The sequence below is a fragment of the Podarcis bocagei genome, assembly GCF_964188305.1.
Source record: "Podarcis bocagei genome assembly, chromosome: 5".
NCBI classification, from domain to species: domain Eukaryota; kingdom Metazoa; phylum Chordata; class Lepidosauria; order Squamata; family Lacertidae; genus Podarcis; species Podarcis bocagei.
Genome location: NC_138129.1, coordinates 84391433 through 84414593, shown reverse-complemented (window position 1 = coordinate 84414593; position 23161 = coordinate 84391433). Strand labels below are relative to the sequence as shown.

General features: G+C 44.6%; 1 protein-coding gene and 1 long non-coding RNA gene across 6 annotated transcripts in view; both read left to right on the top strand.

Annotated features, from left to right (window-relative positions):
- NEK7 (NIMA related kinase 7) overlaps window positions 1-6093 on the top strand; it is an 84817-nt gene extending 78724 nt beyond the window's left edge. For all 5 annotated transcript variants that reach the window (XM_081194511.1, XM_081194508.1, XM_081194507.1 and 2 more), the window contains one exon: window positions 1795-6093. In XM_081194511.1, coding sequence (XP_081050637.1) covers window positions 1795-1905 — 111 coding nt within the window. In that variant the 3' untranslated portion in view covers window positions 1906-6093. The remainder of the gene's footprint in view (window positions 1-1794) is intronic.
- The window catches only part of LOC308587179, a 123388-nt gene that overhangs the window by 86293 nt on the left and 13934 nt on the right, over window positions 1-23161 (top strand). The gene's annotated exons all lie outside the window — the stretch shown is intronic.

Here is a 23161-nt window from a genome sequence, read left to right as displayed (position 1 = left end):
GAATTTGAAGCATCCCACACACATTGACCTTGCAACAGTACCTTGTGTTTAGTACATCTTAGTCTGCAACCCTGCACCAACTTACCTGGGAGTAAGCCAGTAACCATGTATAGTATATTAAAAACCTTGGGCGCAGTTCATCCCCATGCAGGTAGTGGAATCAGATTTATCTGTGTGGGACTGTATTGGTTGTTCAGTATATGTTGCTCATAAAGGAATCCCTTGCTGAGTCCTTCACATGACATGACCAGGTTACATATGAATCTTGGCAGATGAACTGAAGGGAATATTCAGCTCATAACCACAAAGGGCCAAAAAGCTTCAAGGCCTTTGAAGGGTCTTTTCCAACTTGTTTATTCTAAGGCAACAAGTTAGAGTAAATGAGTGGCTCTAACACCTATAACTCAATGAATACCAATGATTATAGTAATGTATACTTTAAACTGGGTTGCCAGGGAGGCTAACCTGTGGCCCTTCAGTGTAATTAGACTACAGCTTCCATGGTTTCTAGTCATTGGCTATGTGGGCTGGGACTGCTGGGAGTTGTTGTCCATCAACATCACAGGGTAGCCACCCCTGTTGTATGCATTTTGTTGGCATCTCTCTGTCTCGAGAGACAATGGAGTATAGGAGTGAAGTCAAACCATTGTGTTAGCAACACTGAAGCTTGGGCAGTGTGCTTGGAGGTTCTGGCTGTTGGCTATTTTCAGTTTAGTTGCGCTGCAGAAAGCTTGCTGGGGAGACCACGCATTACAAGGAACTCAAAAATAACTTTAACAAGGTTTTAATAACAAAAACTCATTTTACACTAAATATATCAACAAGCATGACCCAACCACCAACCCATTCCCCCACGGTTCTGAGAGAGTTAGGTGCTGCTCTTTATATACTATACCCAATTGTTGACACAGCTTAAATGACACAACTTAGCAGCACCTGCTATACTGTTTCACAGCTGTAAAACTGGGTCACATTATTTGCTCTGGCCCTTAAAGACATACACATCTTGTGGAACAATAATGAACCTTCAAATTTAAAGAGACCATTCAACATTGGGCTGCCCAGACAACAAGACACCCCTCTCAGCCTTGCCAATGTGGTCCAAAAGAAAAAGCAATACATTTGGCACCAGCGTGGCTGCAGAAGTTGCTGGAAAGAAGTGTACAAGGCACCATGCAGTCGTCTTAGGGACTCCCTTCCAGATTTGTTAGGCTTTACTCCTTAGCCTGTTCTTCTCCCAAAGATGTCCCACAGGGTGGCAGAGGTTTAGGATCAGAGTTTTTCCTTTTCCTAGATGGGCCACCTTCTCAGGTTAATGAGCCCCACCTCTACCTCTCACTTTCCTCTGTAGCACGTGTAGAAACCGCTGCCTTGACCATTGGGCTCACTATTGGTCTCATCTGCTCACCACCAGAGCTTGTATTCACATGTAGGGGAAAGTCCCTAACTCTGAGGGTTTGAGACGCAACAGCTACCCTCACCTGGTTTACCTGGCCAATCAAAGCTGTTTCCCAGGGTGTGGCTACTTGTCACATGCTGACAGCTTATAGGAGCCACATGTTAGAACTGAGTGCAAAGGTGGACAAACTACCCCAGAAGGAGCATGACCAGTGGTACTACCCTTCCCCTACACCCCTGTGTATGCATTAGTGCCACACTATTGTAGTTTTCCAGTACTCCTAATTGAAGTTTGGAGGAGGGAGAGAAGGACGGCCCTAATAACTTTGTCACACAGTGCTTTTTTTCTTTTCTTTTTTTGTTCCTCATGTCCATAATATTCTTTTTCCCCCCTAGCTGCGACAATTAGTTAATATGTGCATCAACCCAGATCCAGAGAAGCGACCAGACATCACCTATGTTTATGATGTAGCAAAACGTATGCATGCACATACCGCCACCAGCTAAGAGACTTGGCAGCTTATGAAGAGAAAGGAAAAAACAACAAACCCACCGGAATCATTCAAGTATTGTTGTGCAAAACCTCTTCCACCTTTTCTCCCATTTGTCTGCATCACCTAAAGTTTAGTTACATGCAATGAGAATGTTTAGCAGTTTTGTCACAGAGTTAATAACCTAAAACGAAGTATTTTTTTTAAAAAAAAATGTTTTAATGGAAAACATGGAACAGTTCTAAACATGACAGAATAAGAAAATCGGCAATCCTTTCTGACTTCTGAAAGCTGCAATTTCACACATATTTCTACATAAAGAGCAATGATTTTACATGGAAATAATATTTTGTTCTACATATCAGAGTTGCGGTTTTGCATATGAACACAACAGTGGACTCCTTAAAGGAATACTGTTGAAACTGCTCCTCAGTTGTTTTCAGTAATGTGTGGAAGTGATGAATCAGCACAAATTGGTGAATTTATTGTTCATTAGTGAATATATTGTTCCTTTTCCCTAGAGGCAATTAATTAATGAATAGGATTTTATTTTATTTTTTAAAAAAGGAATTTTGCAGTTTACGGTTTTCCTCATCAAGATAAATGTAGATAGAAACCATTTTATTTGCTGTTGAGCTTTGATGCAGCCGCTGAATGTGAAAAAGAATTGGTTTTATTTTATTTTTCCTCAGAAATTGTCCAACACTGAAAAAAGAATAAATCTGGTCAGCTGTTGTTGTTTTTAAAATCCTTGTACAGTACCTTAACCCCAGCTCCTAAAACTTGATATCATGTATTTGTATTATGCTGTGCCTTGCTGCTCCAAGCCTCTGGGCGAACAGAAAAGAGTGGTGTAATTTGTACAGGGCCTAGGATTCTGAAAGCATCACTGCCACAATCTGTAGGTCTCAAGATGGTCTCCACAAAATTAAGCATTTGCAAATCCCTTTTCATTCAGTGGTGGAATGCTAAGCACGTCATATCAATGACAAAGTGCCTAATCTGGGCTGAATTTATCCAGATAGTCTTTCATGCTATATATTGACTTAGTTTTAAAGGCTAGTTCAGCCTTCCCCAGGCTGGTGCCCGCCTAATGTTTTGGAGGACAAGTCCCATCAGCCAACAAGGTAATCCAGGCTGAGACAGATGAAAGGTGTAGTCCAAAATATGCAGACTGGGGAGGGCTGGGCTAGTTTACACCCAGCAACATTCAGTATAAGGTACACATTATAGAAAATGGCCAAATGCTTGGAATGTCCTAAGTATGGCATCTTCTCCTTGTGCTGATTCTCCCAGGGTAAATCAGAGGACTCCTTTTCTTTCCCTTTTTACACCACGGCAAACCAGCAACAGGAATGGGTTTTGGCTGCCTAGAGTCAAAGCTTCAAAGGAATAGGCAATCTATGTGGCAGCCAGTCATTGATATGAATTGTCCGTTACAATGCAGACATCTGCTTCCTAAATAATTTATGTGTCTTAGAAGGGTATTTTGTTCCCCGAAAACGTTCACTTGAGATTTTTAAAAAGAGAGTTTTCTTCTTTACTTTCTTTCTTTCTTTTTGCATTAGCTTATATTCCAAAGCGAAATTCATAATTAATTGAATAAACATTCATGGCCCTGAACGGGGTATTTGTTGTGGAGTGCGGAAGCACTATGTTGTAGCTACAAGTGTTGTTTTACATAGTCCTTTAAAATCCTGACCGGACAGCCTGAAAATCTATGACGTGTCAAAGTGGGTTGCTTAACAGTTACAGGAGCTGACAGGTAGAATTTTAATCCCACTGTGACACATTTATCTCTGAGAACAAACAAGAAGCCATACAGTATTTTTTTCTGCACATTAAACCAACAAATTTTACTAATTCACCATGCAGCCATGTGCAGTTAGGCTCATCAGCAGAAAACTATGTATAACAAAGAAAAATGTAAGTGCAACCTGCACTCCTCAGGAGGCAATGCCTAACAGTGAAGCCAGGCATGGCATTTTGGAGAATCTGATACGTGGCAGTCACCTGCCATGGAGCAGAGCCAAAGGCAGGTTTGGCTTCGGTAATCAACACTGCTGCCTTCCACCACTGGGCAAGATGCGTCTGTGGGGAGACATGGGTGCAGTGAGTAAGTGGCAACAGCAGCAAGCAGCTACGCCACGGCATGGCCAGATCTCCCTACTCCTGACCACGAAGCAAAACGGAAAGCTTTACTAAGTCCCTTCATGGGTTCCTGTGCACAGTTGGTGGGGTGCATTTGGCTTGGTGGACACCATTTAGGCAGGCCTAATTCAGAGCTTTTTTAATTGTTCAAGTTCATACCAGTTGAATGTCCACAGCAATAGTGAGATCCACTGTGCACCCAGTCTCCTAGATCGGGGTCCTAGCACAACACGGGTTTGCATGGAGCCATGATTAAGCTAGTTGAAATGATGTCCTGCTGCCTTAACCTACAAAATTCAGAAGGTGAATGCAATATGAACACTTCCGTTAGGATGATCCGTAATACTTTTCTTTTTTCACCCTGAATGAGGCTAAAAATAGTTTTGCTAAAAAGAGCATAGGACAAGATAGTAATCTCTCGATCCTCGTTGCCAAGTGCTACTATGCAAAAGTATTCCAGCCTTTCATTAAGTCTTTTTCACCCCATCTCCCTCCACCTACTTTTAGGTCATTTTACAGGTCCAATGGAGAAGGACTGTTACGTTTAACATAGTAATATGATTTTCATCAGGTGTTTTGCATGTTTAGTCGGATGTCGCACTGAATTCTGTAGGTCTTACTCCCAAGTAAGTGGCACAAATTGCAGCTTTGTAAATTTCACATGTGTACCTTTATTACAAAATGCATGCTTTTGGGAAGCCAAAACCTGCTTCTAGAAGAAAATAGTGTTGGCGATAATTATGAAGCTTGCTAAGCTAATATGCCTACAGAATAAAGGTGTTTAAAAAATAATAACAATAAAAGAAATACTTCCAGTGTTGATAATGTAAGATGCATTCTGTCGAAGGACCAATTAAGTTGATTTCAGAAGCCAGCAAAAAGAACGTTTCTGATGAGATGCTTGGTAAGCTTACGTCATATTAAGAAGGTCAGGCTGGGCACTGATGCCATTCAGGCACTCTACAATGGCAAAACGATTTGCTACGCCGCACAAATTCAATGTAATGAAGATAGCTCTGCCAATAGATCACTTGAGCAGCCTGTTCATAATCTCTTCTGCTTGCCAGGGCTTCTAGGACTTGGAAGCAACCAAAGGGTAAATATGAGAATCCCGCTTAACAAGTTGCAGTAAAAGCTAGGGAAGAAAAAGACCTATTCCTAAGTCCCTAGAAGCGGCATGCCTTCTCTTGCACTGTTCTGGTAACACTGGAAGGATGACATTATATGTTTCAGGTTGGCAAGGTGGAAACTTCCCATGTTGGTATCGCCAGCCACAAGCAGAAGCATGTCTTCCTTTAAATGCTACTGGAGCAGTCAAAACTGATGAACAAGCTACAGTTCACACTTTGGTTTTCCCTCCATCTGTGCAATATCTCATCTTGCTCTCATTAGCTCCCTTCGTAGTTGATAGTGGAAAGGAGATAAAGTTATGTGACTTCGCTTCTACAAAACCTGGTGCTTGTTAATGTGTGTAGAAGATAGTGGCAGGGTGGATGGATGGCTTGGCAGTCTGCCGAATCATCTTACCCTGTTTGCCTGGTTCCTTGCCAGGTATCAGAAAGTGGAAGGGTTGAGGAAAAGAGTAGAAAAAAAGCTAGCCACAGACAGTATTGGTTCAGGTGCAGCAGAGGTGGAATTATTTTCACTGGAACTTCATTCTATCCAAGCTCAATTCTAATCAAAGGCCAGTCTACGCTTCCTGATAAGAGTAAAATAGAACTTACTCAGTGTTACCTAGGGCTAATCTTTCTGACAGTGTATACTTATATATAACAAGTTAATAAATGCCTTAACTTTATCTTCAGCACTCATGGAAAATAGACATTTGTGTAGATGACTCTTTTGAAATGAATGTATTAATCAATAACCAAAACATGTATAATTTTCTGCTGCCTTATACTCAGTTGTACTGTAATATTCCAAATAATATTTGTTGTGCTTTCTGCACCCACTCTCTGCACAAGGAATTGTACTCTTTGTTTGGAAATCTATGTTGTACAGTATCTTAATATAAAAAGGCTACACAAATTAAATAAATTGGAAAGTGAAACAACTTTGATGTCCTTTTTTGCCCTTCAAGGTTTATTTACAAGAATGTGCAAGGTGATGTGTTTACTGAAAATGTTATTGGGAACTGAATTTGACTTAAGATGGCAGATCCAAGCAACATAAATATTTGAGTACTCGGAACCATCTTCTGTAACCCCCTTAAAATGACCGCTAATTCCAAAAACAACAGTTCTTTTCAAACATTTGCAGACAGGTAAGTGCTCTGTGGGCTCAAAGGATGCTTGCAAAGTAGGATGTTCATAGGTCCGTCCCACCCAGCTTTCCCTCCAGTGCAGTCTGTCAGACATCTTTGCAAGTTTCCCAATGGAACAACGTCTTTGCACATTGCAGATGTGCAGCAAAACATACGTACAGCAGGGGTACAGCCTGCCACTGAAGCCTGTGAATACTGAACATGTGTTTGGAAAAAAACTACAGTGGTACCTCAGGTTAAGTACTTAATTCGTTCCAGAGGTCCGTTCTTAACTTGAAATTGTTCTTAACCTGAAGCACCACTTTAGCTAATGGGGCCTCTTGATGCTGCTGCGCTGCCAGAGCACGATTTCTGTTCTCATCCTGAAGCAAAGTTCTTAACCTGAAACACTATTTCTGGGTTAGCGGAGTCTGTAACCTGAAACGTATGTAACCCGAGGTACCACTGTACGTGCAGGGATTGCATAACAGCATCTATAGAGGCCACAGCAACTCCTCTGCCATTTGCAACGTGGCTTCTGGACAAGTTCCTCACCACCACCTGCATAATTAAACTCTGGGAACATTGAACCATGTCCTTCCCAGCACCCTAAACCAAGGCCAGAGCTATGTACAGCTTGATCTTTATATTCCATTTGTTTGTTTGTTTAAAAAAAAAATCTGTGCCAAGAATGCTGCGTTATTCAATCTATAAATTGTGCAGATTCCCCACTAGTGAGTGAGAACCTTCTTGTTTCCCACTTAGATTTTGATTGGGTTGTCCAATAGTGATTATTTTTAATTGCTGCTTTTTTAAAATATCATTTTAAATTGATTGTTAGGGCTTTTAATTGCAAGCTTGGTTTTATGGTTGTTTTACTCAGTGTCACCTTGAGCACCTGGTGGATAAACATAATAGGCAAACAGATCAGCTTCCTTTGTATAAATTATCCTGCATGGAGAGGAATATATACCTATAACGTCCACTGATGTCTTGGCCCTCTAGAAACCCCATTTTTCTCCTTCTGTATCCTATCTTGAGTAGAGAGGTATAACTCTGAATCTATTCTCTGTCTTGAATAGAGTGTGTAACTGGACCAAGTGTTTTCATGTACAAATTGTGTTTGCTGCAAAAGCTTATAACTGCCACTGATTAGTTGCTGGCCTGGGACAGTTAGCTGCAAATGCTCTTCGTATTTTTGTGTGTGTAGCTTGTTCTATGTTACAATGTAGTGCTTTGGGTATACCTTTCTCATCACATACTGATGAGATGCCAGTGAAGCTGATTGCCTCCTGCTCCATTCACCCTGCAAGCTAATCGCATTGTAGAAGAGGACTTGTGTGCACTTGTGTCCTCTTGGCATAAGGTGGGAGTGTAGTCTGAGGTAATCCTTCATAGTTGTGTTTTTTAAGTTACATCTGAAAAAACTGGGTCAAAAGTGATCCTGTGTTTTGCATCAACGTTCCATTTGTAAATGGCCAGGTCTCAAGTTACAAGGAGACATGTCTTTTATGAATTAAAGGTAAAGGGACCCCTGACCATTAGGTCAAGTCGTGGCTGACTCTGGGGTTGCGGCGCTCATCTCGCTTTATTGGCCGAGGGAGCCGGCGTTCAGCTTCCGGGTCATGTGGCCAGCATAACTAAGCCGCTTCTGGCGAACCAGAGCAGCGCACGGAAACACCGTTTACCTTCCCACCAGAGTGGTACCTATTTATCTACTTGCACTTGGATGTACTTTTGAACTGATAGGTTGGCAGGAGCAGGGACCGAGCAACGGGAGCTCACCCCGTTACGGGGATTCAAACTGTCGACCTTCTGATTGGCAAGTCCTAGGCTCTGTGGTTTAACCCACAGTGCCACCCGCGTCCTTTTTTATGAATTACACTGTTTCAAATAGATACACAAACACATCCACAACCGCAATTCATTGTCTCCTTCAGAAAAGGCACTGTATTGAATTCGGCTAATAAAACTCCACTCCGTGAGATGCTACTGTGCTGTCATGGTCATCTACCTACTCAAAGCCCAAAAGGTGAGGATGGGAGTGATTCAGACCACCAGTTTCCTTGCCATGATATTTTGTAGTACATGATGGGATCAGAACGAGAACGTAGCACTACCCTCTGACAAATTAGATTGGAGGTCCACCTAGCTCAGTACTCTGCCTCCAGCAATGACCAACCAGATATGTCAGGGAAGGTCATGAGCAGAGCAAAATAGAAATATCCACCCATGAAAGTGGTGCTGAAGCTGAGTGTCTATTTGAAAATGTGTTAACTGTGGCCCTATTATAGTTGACACAATGGCTCCACAAGGATGCTACCTTGACAGCTGCAAAAAAAACAACCCCAAAAGACCATATCTTTTTTTTTTTTTCCAAGGAAAGTGCATTTTTTCTTTCTCAGCTATTTTTTTGTTTTTGTGTTCACAGCTCTGTGTGCACTTTTTTCCCTGGCATCCCACTATTTCCCATCTTTCAGCACAGCTGCCAGTTTCCCTTGGATGACTGTCTTGGTGAACACAACCAATCCATCCTCTTCCCATTTACAGTCTTGTCACCCTTTGACAACATGCTATCTTTTTCTTCCTTTGAGGAACTGTAGTCCTGGCATGGTCTTTCATTCTTTGCTCTTCTAGAGTAAAACACCAAGTTTTTCGTTTCTTTGTTTTTTTATCTCCACCACCCTTCCATTCCAGCATCATGTTGATATTACTTTTAGTAGTTTCCTTCCTCTTGCCTCTTTTCCTTTCATTTTCTTCATTTCTATATATATTCCAAGAATGCATGCAGCATGACATTTTCGGTACCTTTAAGACGAAGAGGATAACTGGTTGATCTTTTAAGAACCATCCTGATCTGCCCAGCATCAGAGACCATGCACTTAAGACAGTTGGGTGGCAACTTGTACGCCTCCTTTTGGCAACTCCTGCAGCCAAGCTTGTGCCAAACGTATTACTCAGCTTTCATTTGGACCACATCAGTGAGGCCAAGAGGGGGGTCTTGTCATCAGGACAGCCCAGGACCTCCAAGCACTCCGCCCAGGCTTGCGTCCCAGAGAGACCACTTTCGTGCTGCTCATGCGGCAGTTAGACTTCACCCCCGGAAGCACACTCCACTGTCTCGAGAGAGATGGATGCCAACAACGAGAACTCAGCAGCCCTGTATCCTTTTCCCTTCATGCAGAGGGCACAGCCCTGTGTAACCATCAGAGATCTCTGAGAATTTCCTTTCATACATAGGAAGCTACCTCATACAGTCTAGCTCAACAGAGAAGCTGAGGATTCATCCAGGACCACTTCTGCAAGCAAAACCGATGATCCAGCACTGAGCTCTTCACCCAAAGGATTTGTTGTTGTTGTTTAGTCATTTAGTTGTGTCCGACTCTTCGTGACCCAATGGACCAGAGCACGCCAGCCACTCCTGTCTTCCACTGCCTCCCGCAGTTTGGTCAAACTCATGCTGGTAGCTTCGAGAACACTATCCAACCATCTTGTCCTCTGTTGTCCCCTTCTCCTTGTGCCCTCCATCTTTCCCAACATCAGGGTCTTTTCCAGGGAGTCTTCTCTTCTCATGAGGTGGCCAAATATTGGAGCCTCAGCTTCAGGATCTGTCCTTCCAGTGCGCACTCAGGGCTGATTTCCTTCAGAATGGATAGGTTTGATCTTCTTGCAGTCCATGGGACTCGCAAGAATCTCCTCCAGCACCATAATTCAAAAGCATCAATTCTTTGGTGATCAGCCTTCTTTATGGTCCAGCTCTCACTTCCATACATCACTGCTGGGAAAACCATAGCTTTAACTATACGGATAGCCCCTTTCATATGTGGGCCATGGAGCTGTGTTCTAGAAGAGCTACATAAATAAAACCAACATTAGCTTGTATCTGTATGGAGAGAGAAAGGAAGCAAGCAAGCCACTGCTCTCTGCACAGCCTCCTATCTTGGTGCTGTATTTCGCTGTCCTCCTTATGACCTGAGAATTTCTCCCTCAACTTTCAAGGGCTTGACAGCCGGCCGTCTTAGGCACACAATACAATATGTTCATAAATCTCTTTGGTGGGGGGGGGGCGGGGGGAGAATGAAGCAATTATTTGGGCTTGCAGGCTGTTTCTATTGGTATCGGTGTTAAGTTGCAGCTGTTAGCAGGCCTATGACACCAGTTCAGGCTTCATTAAATAGAGCCCTGCTGATAGAGGCTATTGATCCGACAGCTAGCACAGGTGTACTACGCCACAATATGTCCTCCCCCCGCCCACCCTTTACTCCTCTCTTGGGATAACCAATCGGAAGAATTGACCCACTTGCCTGGAGTGTCGAGAAACCGACGTGCAGTTTGATTTCAATTGTCAGTCTGACCGCTAACCCTGTAAATCAAGTCCCGAGCATGGGAGGGTTGCGGCGTTTTCAGCTCTTTGTTACATATGCCTAAATCCTAAGACGGATCTAATTAATGGGATTCGTCTTTCAGGCCTCTGTGTGCCTGTTAATGTCCTATCTGGTGCCACCTCCTCGCCATAGGAATAAGAAAGGTTCCAATTCTACCCCCAGAATGAAGGGATAAACTGGATAGGGGGTTTTTCCTTTAAAAATTAAGGTGGCTTTTTAAATCTAAAAAATAAACATTACTAATTGAAATTTAGAAATGCATGCACTTTGATTTTAAAGAAAAGTGGTTATTTTTTTTAAAGAAAAGCATCTATTATTTTTACACATCTGTCTTGATGGACAATACTAAAGTCTTCTCTACAGCACAGTCTGATACAAACCTACTCAGAAGTAAGCCCCATTGAGCCTGATAGGGGTTTACTACTCAGTAAATGGGTATATTCTGCAGCATCCATTTTCCATCTCCAGCCAGCCAATGGCCTACAAAGCTCACAAGCTGATGTCCAGGTGTTTGACATTCCCTGTTTGTCCTCAGAATGCAAATAGGGGTTCTGTTTAGGTATCAATAGCTATTGATAGATTCTCCCCCCCTTTTTTTTTTTTAGTTTTCCCAAGCCCTTTTCTGAAAGCTATGTAAGGCTGGTTCAGATGCTGTTCCATGCAGAATGTCCTTCCTCTCTGGTAGGTACTGAATGTAAGAAATAGTAATGGTGCAAATTCAGATTTGGAATGGAGAAATCCATGCCCCATTTCAAACCACAGGCACTGGAGTTGCCTTGCCCCAGCCTCTCTGCTCATCCCCCTGCCTTCATGCAAATTTACCCTTCCCATGGGATGGGAAATATAGACAGATGGGGAGCTTCCTTGCAGAGTCAGGCTTGCCGAGAGCCTGATATTTTTTGATCATCATTTCCTGCTAGGAGCCATTCTCTGTACCCGGAGAATTCAGATTCTGCATCAGTTCTGTAACCTGCATGGCTCACACAAATTTACTTTATATCCCCACCCCCTCCCAACATATTTACAGAATTTATTCTGGCTTTGGTACACATGGAGGAGTTGAGAACTACGTAGGGGACTGAAGCTCTGTCCCTCAAAATACTGGTTTTGGGATGTTTCACCAGACATTGCCTACATTAAAACATATCTTCATTAATCCTATGGGCTAGGAATTTGTTGCTGGGGGGGGGGGAGGGTTGCACAAAAATCTGATACATGCATACATAAAAATGCATGCTCTTTGAGTTCTTTCCTGCACTCAGGTTGGCAGATTTCTACATCTCTTCCCCAATCATGCTGCTTTGCTCTGATCAATATATGGTCTATTTAATGCAGGGTGGGGGGAAACTGTAACCCACCAGGTGTTGCTGAACCCTAAGCGTGTTTCTAGAAGATGGCTTAATTTGAAAGTAGGTTGCTCAGATATCACAAACGGGCAACAGAGTTGTGGTTGTTATTATTACCATCATCATCATCAGATTCCCCGCCCCCCAAAAAATGGAAATTCCAAATGAATGAATGAATGTAATGTAGTATAGTGGTCAAAGTGTAAGACTAGGAATTGGGAGACCAGAATTCGAATCCCCGTGCAGCAAAGAAGTTCACGGGGTAACCTTGGACCAGCTGCAGTCTCTCGGTCTGCAAAATGAGAGGGGCAGGTAGGGAGATCTGTGTACTGTACTTACTCCACCTTAAGCTGCTTTGAGGAAAGGTGAGAGATGGATGAAATAAATAAAGGAATAAAGCGCGGGTGGCGCTGTGGGTTAAACCACTGAGCCTAGGGCTTGCCGATCAGAAGGTCGGTGGTTCGAATCCCCGCGATGGGGTGAGCTCCCGTCTTTCGGTCCCTGCTCCTGCCAACCTAGCAGTTCGAAAGCACAAAAAAGTGCAAGTAGATAAATAGGTACTGCTCCGGCGGGAAGGTAAACGGCGTTTCCGTGCGCTGCTCTGGTTCGCCAGAAGTGGCTTAGTCATGCTGGCCACATGACCCGGAAGCTGTACGCTGGCTCCCTTAGCCAATAAAGCGAGATGAGCACCGCAACCCCAGAGTCGGTCACGACTGGACCTAATGGTCAGGGGTCCCTTTACCCTTTACCTAACGCGAGGTATGGGGCATGGGCTAGCATTTTGATGCCAGGAATGTTGGGTGGACATTGCATGTGCAAGGACTGGGGTGGGGTGGGGTCCTTCCCACAATTAAGGCCTGTCTGGAATCCCTCTAGCTTGCATCGTCTCCAGTCAGGAGGGCTTGTGGTCAGAGATGATTGGAGTTGTGATCCACAAATATCCGGAGCGCTACATGTTCTCCATCTCTGGCCTCCTTGATACCCTTAAAGTGCAATTCGACCACTGATTTAAAATAATTCCAGTGGTATGTGCTTAAATCCTTAATGCCCCACACCATAGAAATGTAATCAGTTTAAAATGCTTAGGCTGTTGAAGAGGGCTATAAATTAATTCCATTTTCCAGAGGTCGTGATTATTGTCTTTTATATTCACTGTTATTTAATGTCCTACCGAAGCCACAATACAATATTTCATTCCCGGCACTTAATCCATGAGAGAGTCCTTGGAGATCTATTATTCCTTTAAAGTAATTTATGTGAATGCCAGGATGGCTGTCCCTTGTAGAAAGCATAGTGGGGACTTTCTCTTTTTGCTCTGCTACAGGACATAAAGAGGAAATACACAACTGTGTCTTCTTTTAAAGTGCCCTTAAGTTAAATGTCCTTAGAAGAATGGCAGGGAGAGAAAGAAAAGAGTTTGGCCCTGTCTGCTCTATGCATTCTATGGCTTCCCCCAAAGAATCTCAACTGTTTTAAGGATACTAGAGGGCTTCTCCCAGAAAGTCTCAGTCTTCCCATCTGCAGCATGGGAGTAATCCCAATTTCCCTTGCAGAATTATTGCAAGGGTTACTGAAAACCCTTGAGAAGGTTGCTGAACATGTACCACAGCGTCTCTTAGGCAGCAAGCCCAAATACACTCACAAGGGTGTAAGCCATAGGAATTTACTTCTGAGTAAATATGCACAGGCTTGTGCTGTTAGTTTGGAGGTTTGTCTAGGTTTGTTCACAAGGAGAAGGGGACGACAGAGGACGAGATGGTTGGACAGTGTTCTCGAAGCTACCAGCATGAATTTGACCAAACTGCGGGAGGCAGTGGAAGACAGACGTGCCTGGCGTGCTCTGGTCCATGGGGTCACGAAGAGTCGGACACGACTAAACGACTAAACAACAACAACTAGGTTTGTTCGTGTTCCTTTTTCATTGCGGTTCTTGACTAACATTTTGTGAGCCGCCTTAGGGGATCCTTTGGGGCTGAAAGGTGGGATATAAACATTTTAATTAATAAATAAAGCTGCTAAACGCCAAGTATTCTCACACCTCCTGCCAATTTTTTTAAAAAAACATTTTACAGCAACAACTCTGCCCTCCTTCTTCGCCCTCAGGATATTTTTGAGCTGCTGAAGGAAATCTGATCATTTTCATAAGCAGCCAACTCCCCTTTGTTTTTGTTTTTCGGGTTTTTGGAAAACAGGCTTCTTTATTCTCCATCATAAGGAACAAAATAGCCTCCAGAATCCATACCAGATGACGCTTCATCTTCTTTGTAAAGGAAGGGCATGAAAGCCTTTCCAGAAAGATTGTTACTAACTCCATCTATGCCCCATTTGTACATTTGAAACAAGTTGTGGGAACCGTAGATTATTATGGATGCTGAGGGTCAATGGGGGACGTCCTTTCCCTTCACAGAGCTACAATTGCCAGAATCCCCTGGGAAGACAGACTGATTGTTAAACCACTCTCAGAACCCTTAACAAACTACAGTTCCCAGAATTCTTTGGGGGAAAGCCATGTCTCTTTATAACTATTTAAAGTGGTGTGATACCACCTTTATATATACGCAGCGCTGGATTTAGGGCAGTGCGAGTGATTCTCCCACACACGGCGCCAAACCAAGAGGGTGCAAAATAATAACGATAGTGCTAAAACCTATATTTATACGGGTACCTACTGAGAATAAAACATGTCTCTCCTATATTGGTTTCTTCAACCACAGCAGGCACTGTAACTTTACCTCTGAATTTCCACTCTTCCATTGTCTCCCGAAGCAGATGGATACCAACAACCTACTGAGAAGATCTAGAAAATAAAAAAGCAATTGTGTGTTCAGACCCAGAGACCTCCCTCCTAAATAAAGACACATTTGACTCAAATTTTAGTTCTGGTTTTTGGCAGAATTTAGGCAACAACTTTGTTGATTACAGAAAAGTGAGTGGTTGCACAGGCTCTGGTTCGACTAGCTCCCTGCACCCTTGCAGGCAGCACTGACTCAGAGCTCTATCATAGGTCAGCCAAGGGTGAACACCTGAGGAAGATAAAAAGACTGGGAACAGACTCTATTCACTCCCCCAGTTGCTCCCCTGGACTCAGGCACGGGCACAACCCCTTTTCGGGTCTGGCCAAACCAAGTTGAATCCCTGGATTCCTTTAACGGAATACCCTTCACATATGGATGGCGAGACCGTTCTCCCATCCCTATCACATGAACCAGTGCCTATCCGCAACCTTACAAGTTGTGACAAATTGCTACGTGGCAGGCGAAACCCAAATGGCAACTGCCAATCAGCCAAGTGGGAAAATTCCTGCCGTGCCCCTGTCCCAACGACACACGACAGCATAGCAAGGTCAATTGCAAAAGGCCCTAAAATTAGGGAGAGGTGGGCGGGTGTTCTGATGCACGAGCTGAAAGAGGAAGCTTTTGGTCATGTGCATGGGTTTATATAGGTCCCTCAATCCGTTAAGACTGCAGCCCCATTGGCCAGATTGAAACCCAGCATCGAGGGACCTACCAATCGGATGTTGTGACTATCCAATGGACCCACCCACAACCAAGAGGTCAGTCTCTAGGTCTCACCGCAACACGTACCCCCTTTTAGGGAGAACACGATATGCACCCAAAAATGATTATTGTGAAAATAAATATTTTGGGGTGGTGGCGGCAAATTTTGTCCTCAGTCAGGGTGCCACATTACCAAAGTCCCCCACTGGTATATGGGGCCTTAGATGAGGTTTGTTTTTTGTTTTTTGGGTGAACACAGAAGTTGAGCAGCACTTTCCCGTATGATCTTCTGAGTGGCTGCAAAGGGGTGTGTGTTACTTTCCCCAGGTCGGTGGAATTTCATTTATAGAATGGGTGGCTAAGCTTTCTTGGCTGCATTCACCTTTGGCCAGTCCTCTGGGGGCCTGCATGCTGGCAGCAGATGTGGGCACCCCTGTGCTTTCCACTCATGAGTCTGATGACCAGGGTGGTGGTGATTTGCATTCGCATAAAGACATTGGGCACTGCCCACCCCAGTCCTGTGTTGACTTTATCCCTGCTTTTGCTGCTACCACCCAAATTAATGGTGTATTGCAAGGGCCAGAGAACATTGTGCTAGAGGGCTGGATCAGGCCCCCAAAGAGGGGGTTCAACATCCCTGAATTGTGATATCTTCGTAGATCACCAGATGTGCAGATCCATCTCTAGAATACATCCACTCACAACAGATTTATATTGTTCTCAGACCAATTTTCACTGTCATTTCCACCCAGCTCCAAGAATCACAGGAACGGTGATCCAGTGAGGTTGTGGAACATCTGATTCCCAAACAGCTGCTTCGAAATCTTCACCGAGGTGAGGAATCGACTTACACCCATTTAAGCTTGTGGCGTATTCTGTCTCAAACATCCAGCGGCTCCTCCAGCAGCCATTGGACTCCATTTACCATCAGCCCCAGCCAGCACAGCCAGTGACAAGGAATGATGGGAGTTGTAGTATGACATCTGAAGGACCACAGATTCTGCATCCATTTACTCCACAATGCACAGAGCATAAGTTCTGGTTTAAATGTGTTCACTAGGTGTTTTTTATTGTTGTTGTTATTATTAACAAAACAAACCCACGCATCTCTGTGTGTGAATACCCTTACTGGCACCTATGAATGCAGCATAAACCAGCCAAAACACTAGAACCCTTGCCTAGGTCTTTATTCACATTTAAACCAGCTCTCCAGCTTGCCAAGTTAAGTGGCACGATCATGTCAGCATCTCTGCTTTGATTTGGGTACAAGCAAATTGAGCCTCGGCACAGGATGCAAGTGGTTCAAATTATTATTTTTATGTACACCACTTTGAATGGATCAATATGGATGCCCCCTGCCCCCCGTCAGACACACACCGCCAATTGGCCATTATGCTATCAAACCACTCATTTGGCTTTTAAGGCCCATTTTCCTCTAATTATATCTATCCTAAATAATTATGTCACTTGCAAATTGTTCACCCTCTGTTTCCACATCATTAATGAGTATATTAAACAACACCATCTGTTCAGATTGTCCTTTTCCTAATTATAACTTTAAGTATACAGGATTAAGGAATCCCCTACATGGCCGGGTCTAGTAAAGACTCCCTTAGCACACACTTATTTCCTGTGGCAGCCGACTCCCAGGTTTGAGTTGCCTTGCCAGACTGAAGTGAACTTTTGATTTCCCCAGTCTTGTTTCTATTTAGGAAGGTCTTTGTTTTGTGTTTGTATGGTTTTTTTCCCCTTTTTCTTTTTAATGGCTGCAGCAGTAAAACTAAATGGATTACAGATCTAATTTAGACAGCAGTAGTCCCAAGTCCAGACAGCTTTAAGAGGTGAGAATTAACTCGAGTAGGTCCTTAATGAATCTGCAAGATCCAACTTTGATCTAATGACTCTACTTCTTTAGAGCATATAACATTACGAAGTTGCCTAAGCTCAGGATATATAGTTTACTGCACTGATCAAAAGCATCGGCTTCCTTGCTCCCTAGAGCCATCCAGAGCCCATGCCTATTCCTATAAAGGTCAGGGAGCTCAATTCCCAGTATGTGGACTTAGGACAACAGCCTAAATTAAGGCTGCTGACATTGGGTGTTTTTTTTTGCGGGGGTGGGTGGGTAAGGGATCAGGAAAGAAGCAGGTCCCCTTAACTTACAAAACTGCCCAACAGTGAATTGGACTATTATTTCACTCAGCCAAGACCTTCCGGCACGACAGTGCTTCTCTAAGGTCTTGTGTGGAAGTCCTTTACCTGGAGATGCCAAGGATTGTAATTGGAACCTTATGTGCTCAAAGAATTTGCTCAGCTTCTGGGTTCATATAAGCTAGAGCTGAGCCAGAAATACTCTCTGTTTTGTTATCATTTTCATTGGGTCCAATGCAGTGAAGTCTTTGCGCGAGCGGAATGACTTCATCTTGTGCAACGTACCGTATTTTTCGCTCTATAAGAAGCACTCTTTTCCTCCTAAAAAGTAAGGGAAAATGTCTGTGCGTCTTATGGAGTGAATGTGTGGTTGATCGCTGGCTCCCTTTCTGGCCCCGCCCCCTTGCCCAGGCCTCCATTGTTGAATGTTCTGCAGATGGAGGCTGTTCGTTTCCCCAGCGACATGTGACTGGCTGATTAGAATATCTGTCTGGAAACCGTAGAAATGGCTCCCTTTCCTAAAGAAGCTGCAGAACTGTGAGTTGAACCCCATAAAAACTGCACAACTGTGAGCTGATCCCCCCAAAAATAGGGCTTTCCCCCTTTCCTCCTTTAAAAGCCAGGTGCGTCTTATGGTCTGGTGCGTCTTATGGAGTGAAAAATACGGTGACTTTCCCTCCCTCTCGTCCATCTGGACATCCCCTGCACACACACACACACACACACACACCCAAAATATACTCAGGAAATTGAAGTCGCATACTGTCACTGACCGGCTGGATGCGGAGAAATGGTGGGAGGGAATCCCCAGCGGAAGAAGGCTCAGAGCCAGGGGACTGGTGGTGGGACGGCAACGAGTGGTCAGAAGGAGAAGAAGGAGCAGACTTGGAGAAGGTGTCAGAGGCTGAAGAGGTAACAGGGCTTAGTGAGCAGGAAGAAGCTGTGGCAGAGAGTAGTCCAGACTCAGAGGCAGGAGAGGAGCAGGGTCAGGAGATGGAGATGAGGCAGGTTACTGAAGAATCCAGGGAGTCTCCCCCTCCTGCGGTGGCCAGCTCCCTTCCCACCTGGTCTCCCAGAACCGGGTAAGGTATGAAGAGGGTGGAGCAAAGACAGACAAGGTTGCTCAGGAAGGACCTGGGGAGACGTGCTGTGCTCATTAGGTTTCAGCTGTATTGTTTCATTGACTAAAGAGTTAATTTCACTGATAACCTTGTTGCTGACCTCCCCAACACCCACCCTGACACATACATGGTCCTTGTCTCCATTTTAATCTGCTCGGCAACCCGGTGAGGCAGGTGAGGCTAAGAGACAGTGTCTGTCACAAGGTCACCCGGTGAGTTTCACGGCTGAGTTGGGATTTGAAGCCAAGTTTTTAGTCCTACATGCCAGCTACCATACTGCACTGGTTGTCAAAGAGCCCGGCTCCTAATTTCAATACGAAAGGACTGACAAGTCTTAGAGACACCTCTGTGGCTTAGAGTCATGTGCAAGCCAGGTCAGCATGTATGGTGAAGATGTTAAAGAAGAAGAAAAGATGGTGCAACCAGTGGTGGCTGGTGCCCATTGGGACTTGTAGGGCAGGAGGAAGGCAAACCACCTGCAGGGGGCGTGATAGAGCCAATGAGAGAGCTACTATCCCTGTGACTGGTTGTAAGGAATTTGTTGGGTAAGTGGTGGCTGGCTGAGAGTCTGGGAGCAGTGCCCTAGTCACCCTAAATAACCAGCCTCTACTGAACACAGCCTTCTAGTATCCTTAAAGACTGCTTCTATGGGCCTTTTGTACAGATGGAGGTCTCAATTCCCTCTGTTAACCACAGCAATTTGTTGTTGTTGTTTACCGTATTTTGCGCTCCATAACACGCACCTGACCATAAGACACACCCAGTTTTTAGAGGGGGAATGCAAGAAAAAAAATATTCTTTAAGGGGAGCGCTGAGCAGAGTCTGTATGCATCCCAGGCTCTGCTCAGTGCTCCCTTTCACGAGCTGCGTGGAGCGTGTGTGTGGCACTTGCAGGCTTTTCCCTGACGAAAAGGCCCTTCTCCCTCCTCAGGGAAAAGCCCCCAAGAACGTGGCTCTTAAAGGGAGCATGGCTCTTGGGGGCTTTTCCGGGAGGTGGGGGAAGGGACTGAGGGGCTAAGCCAGAAGCTAGAACAGCAAGAGGGATCGCTGCGCAGTGAAAGCAGCAATCCCTCTTGCTGTTCTGGCTTCTGGGATAGCTGCGCAGCCTGCATTCGCTCCATAAGACGCACACACATTTCCCCTTACTTTTTAGGAGGGGAAAAGTGAGTCTTATAGAGCAAAAAATACAGTATATACCACCCTATACCCAGAGATCTCAGGGCGGTTAACGGAAAAGATAGCCTATATACTGCATTTTCCGCTCCATAAGACGCACCTGACCATAAGACGCACCTAGTTTTTAGAGAAGGAAAACAAGAAAACAAATATTCTGAACGGAACAGTGGATGTATGGTTTTTGTGGTTCATGCTGTGGCCACAGACATGACTTGACGGTGAGTTTGGGGTAGCCCAATGAAAAAATCCTGAGGATCCATGTGGATCCGTGCTTTGTAACCATTGTGGCCCCACGCAACAGTGGGTGTGAGGTTTTTTGGGTGCAGGGTGTAGCCATGGACATGCTATATGATCTGATGGTGAATTTGGGGTGACCCAATGCAAAATTCCCGAGGATCCATGGGCTTTTAGCTCCCCCCTCCCAGGCAGCCTCCTTTATTTTGTCCCTTATCTCCCTCCCGATCCCTTGCCGATCAGCTGCTTCCTTTCAACACCCCCTTCCCTCTTGTTTGCCTTAGAGTCTTTTCCTTAGCTGGAGTAGTTTTTTGCTCCTCCTTTTCTTCTAATTTCTCTCCTCATTGCTTTAGTATTCCTGTCTCCTCTCCTCTCCTTGCAAGTTTGCTGTCTTTACCTCCCCCCTCCCAGGCAGCCTCCTTTATCGCGTCCCTTATCTCCCTCCCGATTGCTTGCCAATCAGTGGCTTTGTTTCAACACCCACTTCCCTCTTTCAAAAAAAAGAGCATGATCTGCTTTTTGCCCCTGGGCAATTCGGCTCCAGGGACCACTCATTCGCTCCATAAGACGCACAGACTTTTCCCCTTACTTTTTAGGAGGAAAAAAGTGCATCTTATGGAGCGAAAAATACGGTAATCAGAATAAAAACAACAACACAATAACACTCACACAGACACCAAGGAAAGAGCCACATTTTAAAAGTGCATAGGATGTCAAACAGATCAACCCAAGGCCTGGCTATAAAGGAACTTTTTAAAAATAAAAATAAAAAATTCTTTATTGAGTTTTGCATTGATTAATTATATACATTTGCCATTCTTTCTTCAAAATAAATTAACTTATACATAAATATAAACCAAAATAAATCAATACTTCTTCACAAGTGACTTCCCTCCACCTTATTGCGGCTTCTTATTTTAAAAAGGAACATTTTTGCCTGGTGCCTAAAGGTGTATAATGAAGGCGCCAGGAGAACTTCCCTGGGGAGAGCATTCCATAGATGGGGAGCCACTGCAGAGAAGGCCCTGTTCTCGTGTTGCCACCCTCCAGTCCTCTCAAGGAGGAGGGGCACATGAAGGAGGTCCTCAGAAGATGATCTCAGGGACTGGGTAGGTTCATATGGGAAGAGGCAGTCCTTGAGATACTGTGGTCCTGAGCCATTTAAGGCTTTATAGGTCAGAACCAACACTTTGAATTGAGCCTGGAAACTAATTGGTAGCCAAGTGCAGTCGGACCAGGATCGGTGTAAGAGGCTCAAACTGTCTTGCACCAGTGAGCAATCTAGCCTTTTAAAAGGACTTTAGCTCAGTGGTGTATCTATTTTGCACACAGATTCTCTGCCAGGTTCCAGCTTCAATCTTTGTTGACTGTTTATTTATTAAATTCATATACTGGCCTTCATCCAAAGATCATAGGGCAATTTATAGTACAGTGGTACCTCGGGTTAAGTACGTAATTTGTTCCAGAGGTCCGTACTTAACCTGAAACTGTTCTTAACCTGAAGCACCACTTTAGCTAATGGGGCCTCCTGCTGCTGCTGTGCCGCCGGAGCACAATTTCTGTTCTCATCCTGAAGCAAAGTTCTTAACCTGAAGCAATATTTCTGGGTTAACAGGGTCTGTAACCTGAAGCATATGTAACCTGAAGCGTACGTAACCTGAGGTACCACTGTATAAAAAAAATCCCAGCTAAGGCCAGGAGGTAGAATCCTGCCTGAAACCCAAGAAAGTCGCTGTCAGTGAGTTTAGGCCATACCTTCCAACATTTCTCTGATGAAAATAGGGACATATTCTTCCATCATCACCACCCAATAATACCCCACCCATCTGACTGGTTGCCCCAGCTACTCTGGGAGGCTTCCAACATATATAAAAACATAGTAAAACATTAAACATTAAAAAAACACTTCCCTATGTAGGGCTGCCTTCAGATGGCTCAGGAGTCGGATAACACCATACACTCCAACATTTCTCTGAAGTAAATAGGTAAAGGTAAAGGGACCCCTGACCATTAGGTCCAGTCGTGACCGACTCTGGGGTTGCGGTGCTCATCTCGCTTTATTGGCCGAGGGAGCCGGCGTACAGCTTCCAGGTCATGTGGCCAGCATGACTAAGCTGCTTCTGGTGAACCAGAGCAGCGCACAGAAACGCCGTTTACCCTCCTGCCGGAGCGGTACCTATTTATCTACTTGCACTTTGACGTGCTTTCAAACTGCTAGGTGGGCAGGAGCTGGGACTGAGCAACGGGAGCTCACCCCGTCGCGGGGATTCGAACCGCCGACCTTCTGATTGGCAAGTCCTAGGCTCTGTGGTTTAACCCACAGCGCCACCCGCGTCCCCTGATGTAAATAGGGACATCCTAAGGAGAAGCGGGACATTCCAGGATCAAATCAGAAACCAGGATGGCTACTGTAAATCGGCGACTGTCTCTGGAAAATAAGGACACTTGGTTTAGTCGATACTGAGCTACATCAAGCAATGGTCTGACTCGATATACGGCAGTTTCCTTTGTTCCTAACTTGGCAAACAAACCAAAAATCACACACGCAAAATAGCCGCTGACCAGGTCCAGCAGCATGTTAACAACCTCCAGACCAGGATAGATGGCTGTTTTGAGTCACTGCCTCCTCCCTCCTGCATGTCTCCATTCAAATTCATTCACCTCCCAATTGAATGCAAAACAAAACAAACCCCTGTCCTCTGCACTCGTTCAAAGCAGGGGATAGAACAGGCTTCTGGGATGGGAATCTGCAAATCTCACTGATTCTGGCTAATTAAGAAAGGGCCCCAATGGCTTACAGACGTCAGGGGGTCGGGGAGACGGAGATCCGTTCTTGCCCATACTTAGTGATGACAAACACGTCCCTAGGAGTCAGGAGAAAAGTCTCCAATAACTGGCTTTGACATATTGAGATTCTGCTAATAGCAAACCTTTCTGAGTGCCCTTATCAGGCAACCTCATCCTGGTCG